This window comes from Muntiacus reevesi, chromosome 3 (assembly GCF_963930625.1).
Source record: "Muntiacus reevesi chromosome 3, mMunRee1.1, whole genome shotgun sequence".
In the NCBI taxonomy this organism is placed as follows: domain Eukaryota; kingdom Metazoa; phylum Chordata; class Mammalia; order Artiodactyla; family Cervidae; genus Muntiacus; species Muntiacus reevesi.
The window spans coordinates 41,266,641-41,280,996 of NC_089251.1; the positions used below are offsets into that span (position 1 = coordinate 41,266,641).

Sequence of the window (14,356 nt, forward strand, 5' to 3'; positions counted from 1 at the left end):
CAATTAATGTTACTTCCCCACCCCACCCCCCCAAATCACTATACTAAATGCATTATTTCACCTTAGAATAGGAAAATTTTAAAATGTAATTAAAAAATTACACTCTCTATATATTAATAATTTTAACTGTCATGCTTGATAGCAAAATTAAAACCAAATTCTACATTCAAGGGACAAATGTCTTCATTGTTTTATTTAAGAGTCTATTCCATTCTTTGTTGTTTTCTATCTCCATGTTTTAAAATCATGATCAAAGGTTAGGAGTCAATCCATTTACCTGAAATAAACAACTGGTAGATACAAGTTCTGCATTTATGTCCTTTAACAACTCAGTAGTCAAAAGTCTGGGGGGATTGTAAGTACATAATTTAGGAAAATTTTAGAATTCCAAAGTGACTCTGACACCCACATCCCTAAAATCTTACAGACATTATTCATAGGCTTATTCATGTGTACTGAAGCATGTCCAGCATGCAGGCAAACTGTTTTTATTTGTTCAAATTGAGGTAAAAGAGACAAAAGATACATAATATTAACAGAAGTGATACAATCTCTTATTACTTTATTTTTCAATTTAGAAGGAATTCAAGTCTGGGTACTATTTGATATTTTTTTCAGATACCAAGCAATACGACAGGATTCATAAATATGATTTTCTGACAGGAAAGTCTGTTATCATTTACAAAATACCAACAACTTTTCTTTCAAGCCTAAGATGGCTAAGATTTAGTAGTTATGATTAAGTTTTTTCAGTTCAAATACATATTTATATCTTGATTTTGGGGGGGCCAACATTTTAAATAGTCATATTTTACTCCACTTCCAGGTTTTAAATCAAAACATACCAACAACAAAAAAAAACTGGTGAAAATTACCCAACTGGCAGAAAGTCCCATATTTCAATGTTCTCTTTAACCCAATAATTATAACCTACTGCCAGTAATTATTTATATGTATCTACTTGTTTTTATTAAATAAGCACTGGTCGGTTATATAAAAGAATTTTTTCAAGAATGGTACTTGGCACTGGGTTACCTTAATGCTTCTGGTATAAATAGAAGCACTTAGAAAAAAATACCAGCTCTTAAGCACTTTTTGTCTGAAATTTGAAAATCCAAAAGCATTTTTTCAATGTTACTTTTCCACTGATAGATTCTAGGGAGTCTAATTCCAGTTGACATGGTTAATATTAAAAAACAAATTAAAAAATCCCCAAACTACATAATAATGGGACACTACACCTGCTTTTTACATCATATTGGAAACAGTTCCAGGCAGACCAAAAGTAGAAGAAAATCTGCCAAATCAGAGTATTGTAAATAAAGTTCACCTCCCGTACCCTAGAGCAGAAAAGCTCAAAAATCACAAAATGAATATCAAAAGACTACCCCTGTCCTCCACGCAAAAACCCACCCAAACAGTTTCGTTCCGAGCCTACCCTTTCCCTAAAATGTTAACACCAGAAGCTTTAAGGTACTTAAAGCTGCAGCGGTCTGTAGAAATACCACACTACAGAGGAGACGCCACAAAGGTTCAGCAGCCGCCCACCCAGTCCTGACCACCCCCACCCCACTAATAGGTAAAAGCTCCTGTGGAAGTTGTTTTCTTATGCTAATAAAGGCATACCACCTAGTGTGCTAAAGACTAAGACTAGCAGCGTGAGAGCAGTAAAGTGAAAATAGGAAGCCCACAGGAACGATCCAAATGCCTGCTGAGGACAAACAATGCCGCAGACAGGACCCCTGCCCTCTCCCTGTGCTCGCAGGGAAGCGGTGGAATTAAACAGTCAGATTTACCCACATTAACACAAATTTAACACAACCTGACCTTTCCAGTCAAAGGGCACAGACAGAGAGGCCTCTTCCAGGTCCTGGAGCTGAATGAGTTCAAAGACTGGCAGTAAAGGAAAAAGAGAAAGCACATTAGGGGCATGATGGGAACCAGCTTCACAGTTTATCGAACCGTCACCCCGAGTTTCTCCAGCACACGAACACCCTTTTCTTGGTATTCCTGTCGGGTCATCCAGAAGTTGTCTTTGTCCTTCATGATGTCTGCTAGAACTGCACCTCCCAGGAAAACCATGTGCTTCCTGCGGGGGGGGTCTTCAATGCGGATCTTGAATTTCTAAAGGAAAAAAGAGGAGAAGGTAAAATGTCACACGTACAATGGTGTTTTGTATCCTATGAAAATGACTTTTTCTTAAATTCTCACAAAGGTCCTGTGATGTATACATGTGAAGTAGAGAGACACCTTGTATAACTTGCCCAAACTCACAGCCAGGAGATCGCAAATCCATCCCGGTGTGTTTAGAACACTCCCTACTTACACCTGTGGCCCCATCGTTAACTGCACCCCTTGTCACTCTCAAAAGCATCCTGATGTGAACAATGACTTCCACGGTCACCCGACTAAAAGCCCAAGTACCGAAGCCCTGACTGTGACAGGCGTCTCACTGATGGGCAAATCAGCCAGCCAGCTATCAAGTGAAGAGTTGGGATAAGAGGACTTCTACTTTCTTCAAGGTCTCATGCCCTTATGATCGTAGTCCCAGGCAAAAAAGTAAGATTTAAGTTCTTATAAGCAAAGCTCACTTTCTATTGTCTCAAATCCAAACGAATGTTTGAATAAACAAGGCCAAATATGGTCAAGATAAATTATGAGGATGTTGGAAAAAATGAACACAGTAAAGAAAATTAAACACAAGCAGGAAAAGCTTTACACTCTGTAGCCACTCTTAGCTGTCTACAAGGAGAGACCTCCTTCTGTATAGTAAGACAACACATGAAAGAGAAACCTTAAAATGAAGTAGCAGTTTTATTTACAAAGTCACAAATCGTGCAAAAAGACTCAAAATAACTACGTCATCTTAACTGTCTTTATGTCACATACATGAACTGTAGGATCTGTCATAATATATGACATAGAAAAACACCTGTTAACTGATTAATTCTGAGGCTAACCTACTGTTCTAACTATTCTAGTTACTTTTTCACTCTTAGGCAGGGGTCATCGAACTTTTTCTACAGGGATCAGAGGGTAAATACTTGAAGCTCTGCAGGGTCTACTCTGGCAATAGCTAAAGGCAGCCAGAGACAGTGTGTGACAACAGGTAACATATTAGGTGACAAAAGAGTCTGCTTGGCCATGTTCCTAAAAACTTCATTTATAAAGCAGCCAGGTCTGGTCTGGGGCTGTGTTCTGGCCACCCTGCTCCTGGGGAAACCTGGCTAGCCCCTGAGGACACCGCTGCCCCTGCAGCTTTTGCAACAGGTTGGTGTTTCTCACCACTGCCATTCCAGAGACCCTCAGAAACCCGCCCTTCTGGGCCATCCCAGCCACCACTCTCTGGGCCCATGGTGTCTACAGAGCCCCATGAAGAGGAATTCTCCTCAGACCTGCTCCGTGGTGCGTGTGCGCACTCTCTCCACCACGTCCTGACACCATCCTCAGTGACCCTGTCCTTCTCTGCCTTGCTTGGCAGAACCCCATTTCAGGTGGTCAACTCTGCTCTGCCCCTGCCCTCAAGTTACTGAGCGCGGGATGAGAAATACTCAACATCCACTTTAAGCTTTACCTCAACTGAGCCCCTCAGAGATGCTCAGCAACCCCATGACATTTCTCTTCTCTATTCCACTCTCTAAGACACCACTTCACACCTCCTCGTTTATTTCACAAACATCTACCAGCTCCTCCCTCCTCTGAGAGCCTCCTAATCCATCCTGCGACATCCGTTCTTCCTCCTTTTTTCTCAACCATGTATTCACCACATAAGACTTAATGATCCTTTAAACAAATCAGATAATACTTTCTCTGCTCAAGATCCTCCCAAGACTTTCTATCTCAATAGAAGGAAAGTCAAAATCTTTACCACAGCTGAACAAGACTTGCGTCCTGACTACCTTTCTTTTTTTGGTCCTACCGTGTGGCATGTGGGATTAGTTCCCCCTGCCAGGGATCGAACCCATACCCCCTGCAGTGGAAGTGTGGAGTCTTAACTACTGGGTCGCCAGGGAGGTCCCCTGACTACCTTTCTGCGCTCACCTCCCAGTCCCCTCCCTTGCTTACTCTGCTCCAGCCACTCCTACACACTCCCCGTAACTCAGGACTGTTACTGCCTGGGAGGTTCTTCCCCCCAGAGGGTCAGGCTCCTCATTCCCTTCGGTCTTTGTTCAAAAGTTATCTCACTGGGCCCCTTCTCTGATCACTCTACATGAAGAAGCACACCATCTCCCCCAATCACTATCACTTTCGAGCCCCTAACCTGACTTTTCCTCATAGTGCTTATTACTAACCAAAGTATTATTCATAGACTAAAAGCAGAGATTTTCAGTTTTGTTCACCACTGTTTTGTTTTTCCCAGCACCTAGACAAGTGTTTGGCACATAGAAAGAGTTCAAGAAGTATCTGCTGAATAATCATCTAAGACTGATTTTAAATTATATGTATAAGTCAATAAAATCAGACAAATGATGAAGTTCTTAGACAACACGCCTCCTTTAAGTCTTTTAATCTGTTTAATGTATGAGTCCATACAGAATTTAATTTCAGTAATTTGAGTCACAAATCAAAGATGTAAATATAATGTCTCCAATATATAAAGCCCTCTGTATGATGCTCTCCCATTATCTAAAACAGCTGATCAAAGTTGGTGAGCCAAACCTCAGAGATTAACTTAGAGTTAAACGACTCCTAGTTGAGCACGTAGTATGTATAGTGTACTTCACACAGTCCAGGGTTCGTAGAGAAAAATCAATGTCAAATAACCATCAACTGTTACACCCTAGTTTAAAAATTTCTTTCCACTCTATGTATCAACAACTATCATTTCAAGTCTGTTTTAAGAGCTATGATAGCTGACAGGGATGCAAAAGAACTGGAGACTATCTGATTGGGGAGATAAAAGACATATGCAAGAAACAGCCAGAAAATCACTTTAAATCAGAAATACGAGACAGTCCAAGAGTAGCACCGAATGTTGATGACATATTAAAAAACAAAACAAAACAAAACCAACGGGCCTCTCTCCACAGTACAGGAGGTTCTTCCCACCCACGTACAGGCACCCTGGTTCCAGGCTATTTGTTACAGATGAACCAAAACATTTGTCACTGGACCCAGCTGTCTCAGTTCACTGAGTAGAAAGGTGAGCAGGCACTAGGACCGCTGAGACAAAGCTCATCTTGAACCATTTACTTCTTCCTACTTTTTCAAGGCTGCACTAGAGTGCATTAGACATGTGTTTAGGAAGACTTCTTGCTCCCTCTGGTGGTTGTCAAAAATCACAAGCTATTTTACAGGGTTTTAACAGTATGCTAACAGTTGGAGTATTGATTGATACTTACAGAAAGTTTTTCCACATCACCCTTCAATACTCGTTCTAAGTAAAGCTGTTTAAGCTCTCGTTCCAACCGGGATGGCAGACCAGGGTACATAGTAGACCCTCCTGAAAGCACAATGTGCTTATAGAACTCAGATCTAGGAAGACACAACAGGTATTCATTAGGGGTTTCATATTAGGAAAACAGTATCTCAAGAGTTGCTTTTATTTACATTAGCCTCAGGTGGTTGCTGGGAGAATTAAATAAAATTCAACATGTAAACCGCAGGGCTGAAAGCTTGCTATTACTACTGTAAACAGATAACAAACTCTTTATATATAAAATATTTATTATCATTTTGATGATAATACTCCTAAAGCACATAACACATTTTCTTGCAAATGTAATTAAGTCTTTCAATAACGACTAGTTCTCATCACAAAGGAGAGGTATTTGGGTTATGCTTTAACAGTGCTTCCATGGAGCCACTTAGATGTGGTAGTGTACTATAATAAACCATATTCCACCATGACTCCACTTCTAGCTTTTCAGTTTTTCCATTTGCCTTTTGTAGTTTTCCCTTTTGTTCCTCTGCTTTGAGACCGCTAGCTATTATTTTTGGTTAGATTGATGTGCTTGCTTCTAATAGCAGTCCTCTCTTTCTTCCTTAATATGCTGTTGGTCATGATACCAGATAATCAAATCTAAAATAAGTGCATATGGAGTAAAAGTATTAACAGTATAACCTATGTGAGGGTCGAAGGAACTTTTTTTTAGTAAAGCTCAGGAGCTAAGTTGTATCCATTTTGGCTTCATTCAAACTGGCTTCCAGGTTTTACTTCCTTTCAGGTTCTGAAGGGCTCAGGCTGTTGTAATTCTAGCTTCTAGAAGAAGTTTTGTATTGCATTTAATTGCAGATGTATGCATGAATGTAACAAACTAAGCAGCTGAGGTATAGCTACATGTGGTATATGCCCATGAGCATTTACATGTATGCTTTCAATACACTGAACATGCAGAACAAAATCTGAGTGCTGCAACTTTCCAAAGCTAGCAATGTGGAAAGGGTACTGAACCTGACTCCAGTGCTCTAGCATCACCAAAACTTCAATCATCACCAACAGGTACGCACTTTTATATATAATCTTGCTATTAATGATCATTACATCAAGGGACAAAAGCATCTACCGAATCAATCCCCACTATGAGAATTTATCATAATTATGAAGTCTAGATTAGACTTCTGAACATCTTCCATTAGATTTATAGCTTGTTCTAAGACAATTGCTATTTTTACTAATTATCATTATTGTCCTGTTCCCCAGCCTCCCACAAAAATTAGGTGGTTATTTCATTAGGGTTAAATAAAGAAGTAAGTAAACACTTGCTTAATAAAATGTTTCTGAGTGAATTTCTCAACTTGGATGAAGAGGAGAGCTTTCTGTGACTCAAACTCAAGCTGCAATAAAAGATTATAAATCTTCTTATATAACTAAATAAAACCAAAATTGTGTGTGGCCAGAAACACCAGAAGAGACAAATGAAAAATTACAAAATATCTACAAATGGATCACAGAGCTCAAATAAAAAGAACTTCTTTAAAAAATGAGAGGAAAAAAAAATTACAAAAATTTTACAGATAACAGGCAAAAGCCACAAACAGATAATTCACCAAGAAAAGATATAAAAATGGTCCATAGGGCTTCCCAGTTGGCTCCAGTGGTGAAGACCCTGGCTGTCAATGTGGGAGATGTAAGAGACTTGGGTTCAATCCCTGGGTTGGGAAGATCCCCTGGAGGAGGCCATGGTAACCCACTCCAGTATTTTTGCCTGGAAAATCCCCATGGAGAGAGGAGCTGGAAGGGTTACAGTCAGAGGGTTGCAAAGAGTTGGACACAACTGAAGCAACTTAGCACACAATGCATAGAAAAATATACGCAACTTCAATCTTAAGAGAAATGCAACTTAGAATTACATTGAGATATCATTTCTCATTCATTAGACTGACAAGCAAGTAAAATGCTGACAAACTCTGTGAACAGCTGTAGTGTCCTCAGACATCACTGTAGGAAAGACAAAGGGTACAACCTTAAAAGAAGGGAATTGAGCAATTACAAAACCACACGCATTTGCCTTTTGACCCAACTATTCCCCACTCAGGCGTTTTTTCAGGACATATATCCCAACAATACAAAGATACAGCGTGCGCAAGGTTATTAACTGCAGCATTATATGTCAGCACAAATACTGGACCCTACCTAGATAGCCAGGATTCACTGAAGAAGCCATTATGTGTACACAGGGGAAAAAAGAACAGCAGCAACACACAGGAAGTGGTATAAGATTGTTTAGGATATATTAAGAGAAAAAAACAAAGTTCAAAGGAGTATTTACAGGATGCTACCTCTTGTGTAAGAAAATAAGAAATACAGGGAGTAGCACTAAGGTGAAACAACAGGTGGGGACACTAATGCTCCTGAGGGTCCTTGCTTTGTATAGTTTTGACAGCCTCTTCAGAAACCAAAATTAAAGATGAGCTGGGAATATCCTGTGCCACAAAACAGAATGAAATAGAACATGCTCAAAAGAGATGAGGGTGCAAAGAAGAGCCCCTGGAGAAGGAAACAACAACCTACTCCACTGTTCTTGCCTGGAGAATCGCCAGAGGAACCCGGCAGGCTACAGTCCATGGGGTCCCAGAGAGTCTGACATGCCTTAGAGACTAAACAACAACGGACACAGGAGCCTGCTTGAAGGGGCTCTCCTAGGCCACATCGGGACAATTTAGCACCAAAATTAAATAAGGCAGAGGTAAAAAATTATAATCCATTGAATAAAATCACAAGTCCATACTGACAATTAACAAAAACAAGAGAGAAGGAAAGGCAGTTCTTTATGCTGGAATGCCAATAAATACAGAAGGAATGACAGAATGAGATAAATCATCTTTTTGCAACCATCACAATAAAAATGGATTTAGGCAAAAATCATCAATTGATGATAAAAGGGGTGCAAGTCAGAAACTGATGAAGAACAGGAGATTTACATAGTCTCAAAGGTATTTGGGGGCTTCTCTGGTGGCTCAGATGGTAAAGAATCTGCCTGCAGTGCAGGAGACTCAGGTTCATTCACTGGGTTGGGACGATCTCTTAGAGAAGAGGATGGCCACCCACTCCAGTATTCTTGCCTAGAGAATTCCATGGACAGAGGAGCTTGGCGGGCTACAGTTCATGGGGTTGCAGAGAGCTGGACACTACTGAAAGTACTTTCCCACCAATTACTTATAAATCAGGAACAAAAAGAAAACTTACACAATGGAGAGGACGCTCAGAGGGCTCAAACAAACCTGTGTGTAGCAGGACCCAGGGACCTCACAGAGACATCTCCTGTGGAGGTGCGGGGCGCCAGTGCTCTGCCGCAGGGACAGGCGCTCTGGGTATGGATACGGCGTGAGTCCTCTTGGAGGAGGTCGCCATTAACCCCACCATAAAACTGCCAGAACTTACACAGGATTGGGAAATAGACTCCTGGAGCGTACAACAGAATCTTGTGCACCAGGACCCAGGAGAAAGGAACAGTGACCCCACAGGAGACTTTCGTATGGGGGTCCAGGGGCCTCCGACGAAGGCGTGGGTCGGTGGTGGCCTGCTGCAGGGTTGGGGGCACGGACTGTGGCAGTATATGCCTGGGATCTTTTGAGGGAGGTCACCATTATCTTCACTACTTCCACCACAGTTTAAAGTGAAGTGAAGTCGCTCAGTCATGTCTGACTCTTTTCGACCCCATTGACTGTAGCCCATCAGGCTCCTCCACCCATAAAAGAATTTTCCAGGCAAGAGTATTGGAGTGGGTTGCCATTTCCTTCTCCAGAGAATCTTCCCCACCCAGGGATCTAACCCTGGTCTCCCACATTGCAAGCAGATGCTTTTACCATCTGAGCCAGGAGGGAAGCTCCACCACAGTTTGGCCCCAGGTAAATAGCAGGGAGGGAACGCAGCTCCACCCATCAACAGAAAATTGGATTAAAGACTTACTGAGCATGGCCCCACCCATCAGAACAAAACTCAGTATCCCCCCTCAGTCAGTCTATCCCATCAGGAAGCTTTCATAAGCCTCTCATCCTTTTCCATCAGAGGGCAGACAGACTGAAAAGCACAATCGCAGAAAACTAACCAATCTAATCACATGGACCACAGCCTTGTCTAACTTAGTGAAACTATGAGCCATGTCGTCTAGGGCCACCCAAGACGGACGGGTCATGGTAGAGAGTTCTGACAAAATGTGGTCCACTGAAGGAGGAAATGGCAAACCACTTCAGTATTCCTGCCTTGAGAACCCCATGAACAGTATGAAAAAGCAAAAAGATAGGACACTGAGAGATGAACTCCCCAGGTTGGTAGGTGCCCAATATGCTACTGGAGATCAGTGGAGAAATAACTCCAGCAAGACTGAAGAGCCGGAGACAAAGCAAAATCAACACCCAGTTGTGGATGTGACTGGTGATGGAGGCAAGATCCGATGCTGTAAACAGCAATATTGCACAGGAACCTGGAATGTTAGGTCCATGAATCAAGGCAAATTGGAAGTGATCACACAGGAGATGGCAAGAGCGAACGTCAACATTTTAGGAATCAGAGAACTAAAATGGACTGGAATGAGTGAATTTAACTCAGATGACCATTATATCTACTACTCTCGGCAAGAATCCTCTGGAGAAATGGAGTAGCCATCAGAGTCAACGAGAGAGTTCAAAATGCAGTACTTGGATGCAGTCTCAAAAACGACAGAATGATCTAATTTCCAAGGCAAAACATTCAATATCACGGTAATCCAAGTCTATGCCCTGACCAGTAATGCTGAAGAAGCTGCACAGTTCTATGAAGACCTACAAGACCTTCTAGAAATAACACCCAAAAAAGATGTCCTTTTCATTATAGGGGACTGGAATGCAAAAGTAGGAAGTCAAGAAACACCTGCAGTAACAGGCAAATTTGGCCTTGGAGTACAGAACAAAGCAGGGCAACAGCTAATAGAGTTCTGCCAAGAGAATGCACTGGTCGTAGCAAACACCTATTTCCAACAACACAAGAGAAGACTCTACACATGGACATCACCAGACGGGCAACACCGAAATCAGACTGATTATATTCTTTACAGCCAAAGATGGACAAGCTTTATACAGTCAGCAAAAACAAGACCAGGAGCTGACTGTGGTTCAGATCATGAACTCCTTATTGCCAAATTCAGACTGAAATTGAAGAAAGTAGGGAAAACTACTAGACCATTCAGGTATGACCTAAATTAAATCCTTAACAATTATACAGTGGAAGTGAGAAATAGACTTAAGGGACTAGATCTGATAGACAGAGTGCCTGATGAACTATGGATAGAGGTTCGTGACACTGTACAGGAGACAGGGAGCAAGACCATCCCCAAGAAAAAGAAATGCAAAAAAGCAAAATGGCTGTCTGAAGAGGCCTTACAAATAACTGTGAAAAGAAGGGAAGCGAAAAGCAAAGGAGAAAAGAAAAGATATACCCACTTGAATGCAGAGTTCCAAAGAATAGCAATGAGAAATAAGAAAGCTTCCTCAGTGACCAGTTCAAAGAAACAGAGGAAAGTAATAGAATGGAAAAGACTAGAGATCTCTTCAAGAAAATTACAGATACCAAGGGAACATTTCATACAAAGGTGGGCTCAATAAAAGACAGAAATGGTATGGACCTAACAGAAGCAGAAGATATTAAGAAGAGGTGGCAAAAATACACAGAAGAATTGTACAAAAAAGATCTTCATGACCCAGATAATCATGATAGTGTGATCACTCACTTAGAGTCAGACTTCCTGGAATGTGAAGTCAAGTGGGCCTTAGGAAATATCACTACGAACAAAGCTAGTGGAGGTGATGGAATTCCAGTTGAGCTATTTCAAATCCTGAAAGATGATGCTGTGAAAGCGCTGTACTCAATATGCCAGCAAATTTGGAAAACTCAGCAATGGCCACAGGACTGGGAAAAGTCAGTTTTCAATCCAATCCCTAAGAAAGGCAATGCCAAAGAATGCTGAAACTACTGCACAATTGCACTCATCTCACACGCTAGCAAAGTAATGCTCAAAATTCTCCAAGCCAGGCTTCAACAATACGTGAACTGTGAGCTTCCAGATGTTCAAGCTGGTTTTAGAAAAGGCAGAGGAACCAGAGATCAAATTGCCAACATCCGCTGGATCATCGAAAAAGCAAGAGAGGTCCAGAAAAGCATCTATTTCTCCTTTATTGACTATGCCAAAGTCTTTGACTGTGTGAATCACAATAAACTGTGGAAAATTCTGAAAGAGATGGGAATACCAGACCACCTGACCAGACTCATGAGAAATCTGTAGGCAGGTCAGGAAGCAACAGTTAAAATTGGACATGGAACAACAGACTGGTTCCAAATAGGAAAAGGAGTACGTCAAGGCTGTATATTGTCACCTTGCTTATTTAACTTATATGCAGAGTACATCATGAGAAACACTGGGCTGGAGGAAGCACAAACTGGAATCAAGATTGCTGGGAGAAATATCAATAACCTCAGGTATCCAGATGACACCACCCTTATGGCAGAAACTGAAGAAGAACTAAAGAGTCTCTTGATGAAAGTGAAAGAGGAGAGTGAAAAAGTTGTCTTAAAGCTCAACATTCAGAAAACTAAGACCATGGCATCTGGTTCCATCATCTTCATGGCAAATAGATGGGGAAACAATGACAGACTTTATTTTTTTGGACTCCAAAATCACTGTAGATGGTGACTGCAGCCATGAAATAAAAAGACGCTTGCTCCTTGGAAGAAAAGTTATGACCAACCTAGACAGCATATTAAAAACAGAGACACTACTTTGCCAACAAACCAACAGTTTGTTGGCTATGGTTTTTCCAGTAGTCGTGTATGGATGTGAGAGTTGGACTATAAAGAAAGCTGAACACTGAAGAATTGATGCTTTTGAACTGTGGTGTTGGAGAAGACTCTTCAGAGTCCCTTGGGCTGCAAGGAGATCCAACTAGTCCACCCTAAAGGAAATCAGTCCTGAATGTTCATTGGAAGGACTGATGTTGAAGCTGAAACTCCAATATTTTGGCCACCTGATGCGAAGAACTGACTCATTTGAAAAGACCCTGATGCTGGCAAAGATTGAAGGCAGGAGGAGAAGGGGACAACAGAGGATGAGATAGTTGGATGGCATTACCGACTCAATGGACATGAGTTTGAGTAAACTCCAGGAGTTGGTGATGGACAGGGAGGCCTGGCGTGCTGCAGTCCGTGGGGTCACAAAGAGTCAGACACAACTGGGCGACTGAACTGAATTGATACAATGGAGAAAACAGGAAACTTCACTAAGCGTTTAACACTAACATCACCAAATAGGAGCAAACCGCTATCACTTCTGGATGTGATAACCTAAGGAGGACACATCACTTAAGGAGTGTTCCAGCCAAAAATGCAAAATCTAAATTTAATCATGAGAAAACATTCCCAAATTGTAGTCTACAAAAATATCAATGTCATGAAAGACTGAGGAATTACAACAGATAAAAGGTAACTAAGAGACATGACAACTAAACACAATGTGTGCTCTTAGTTCTGACCCTTTACTGGAGAAAAGAAAAACTGTATAAAGGACATCACTGGGACAGAGAACGAAACTGAAGTACGGATGGCAGATAAAAGTCATCAGCAATCAATGCCCTGAACTCAGGAACTGCACTGCGGCTGTAAGAGAGCAGCCTCATTCCTGAGAAACACAAAGTAAACATCAAGGAGTAAAGAGGACTTACATATTCAACCTACTCTCAAATGACTCAAGACCAGGAGGGAGAAAGGGAGGGGGAGCACGCAAACACCTAGAACGCTAAAATCAGTGAAATGGAAAACTGGGCAGTGTACAGGAGTTCTCTGTTCTATTCTGGCAACTTGCAGTGTTTAAAGTATTTCAAAATAAATTTAAATGGGCATCTGAGACACAATGATATATGCCATTCAACAACCAGTGTCATCCCATCAAAAACTTGGGTGAGACAATAGACAACTTAGTCACTCTAGCTATTTATATTCCATCTATTTCTGATAAGCCACTCTGAAACAACCATTTCTAAAGTACCTGGTATCAATGTCAGCCGCCTGGATTGTGTTAAAAAGCAATTCAGCAACACCTACTCCCTCGACATTGATCAAGTGAGGCTGAAACAGAGCTTCCGGGGCTTCAAACCTTTCTCCCCCGACTTTGATAATGCGGCCATCTGGGAGCTAGAGACCAAGAACAATCAGGTATCAGCAAAAGATTTTAAAAGTTTCCAGTGTTCTTCAGGCGCTAGGACACCTGGTTTATAACCAAAATCATTAGCAATATATTTTCCCCAAAATACAGTTTTGAAAAAAGACAAAGTAAAATACATTAAAATAACTGTTTTTATTATCATGCTCTGTTCTGCTTTTGAAATGATATGTCCTGCCCCCAAACAGCAGGAATTTCTTGAAGGAGTCACCAATACACAAATGTGTGATGCCTATTGGTGTGTGCAAGTGAGCACTACAGGTAGTGCTGGTCACCCACAGCAACGGGACTTTTGCCAGAGTCAATGCTGTTTCTCTTTATCATTTTAACACACTTTTGAGTTTACGGAGATTTTTACCACGTAGCACAGACACATTCAATTAAAAATTTTAAATTTCTTTCACCAAATAATTATTCTGGGGAGCTATTTTTTTTGCCATCAAACACTTTATATCACGTGTGAAACTTCTATCAAATCATTTAATCCAAGGAAAATCTTATGATCAAAAAAGCTTAAGGACGCTAACCTATTTTTTATTAGGCAATTCTGTTGTATCCTACTTACTAGGTCCTATTAAATTTTTAAATAGATAAATATAATTTTATGAAAATAAGATTTAAGCAACTGGTAAGATACCACTATCATACGTCCCTGTGCAGAAAACCTTTAAGTTACATCATGTTTATGTTTAATTAAATGAGAAATGTTAAACAAAAACTCCCTCACA

At 41.0% G+C, this 14,356-nt stretch overlaps 1 protein-coding gene across 1 annotated transcript in view; it reads right to left on the reverse strand.

Moving 5' to 3' along the window:
* Positions 1–472: 472 nt before the first annotated feature.
* The window catches only part of ACTR2 (actin related protein 2), a 36,843-nt gene continuing 22,959 nt past the window's right edge, over positions 473–14,356 (reverse strand). Inside the window, exons 7-9 of the mRNA XM_065929044.1 lie at positions 13,455–13,600; positions 5,343–5,475; positions 473–2,124 (exon numbers count right to left, since the gene is read on the reverse strand). Coding sequence (XP_065785116.1) covers positions 1,954–2,124; positions 5,343–5,475; positions 13,455–13,600 — 450 coding nt within the window. The 3' untranslated portion in view covers positions 473–1,953. The remainder of the gene's footprint in view (positions 2,125–5,342; positions 5,476–13,454; positions 13,601–14,356) is intronic.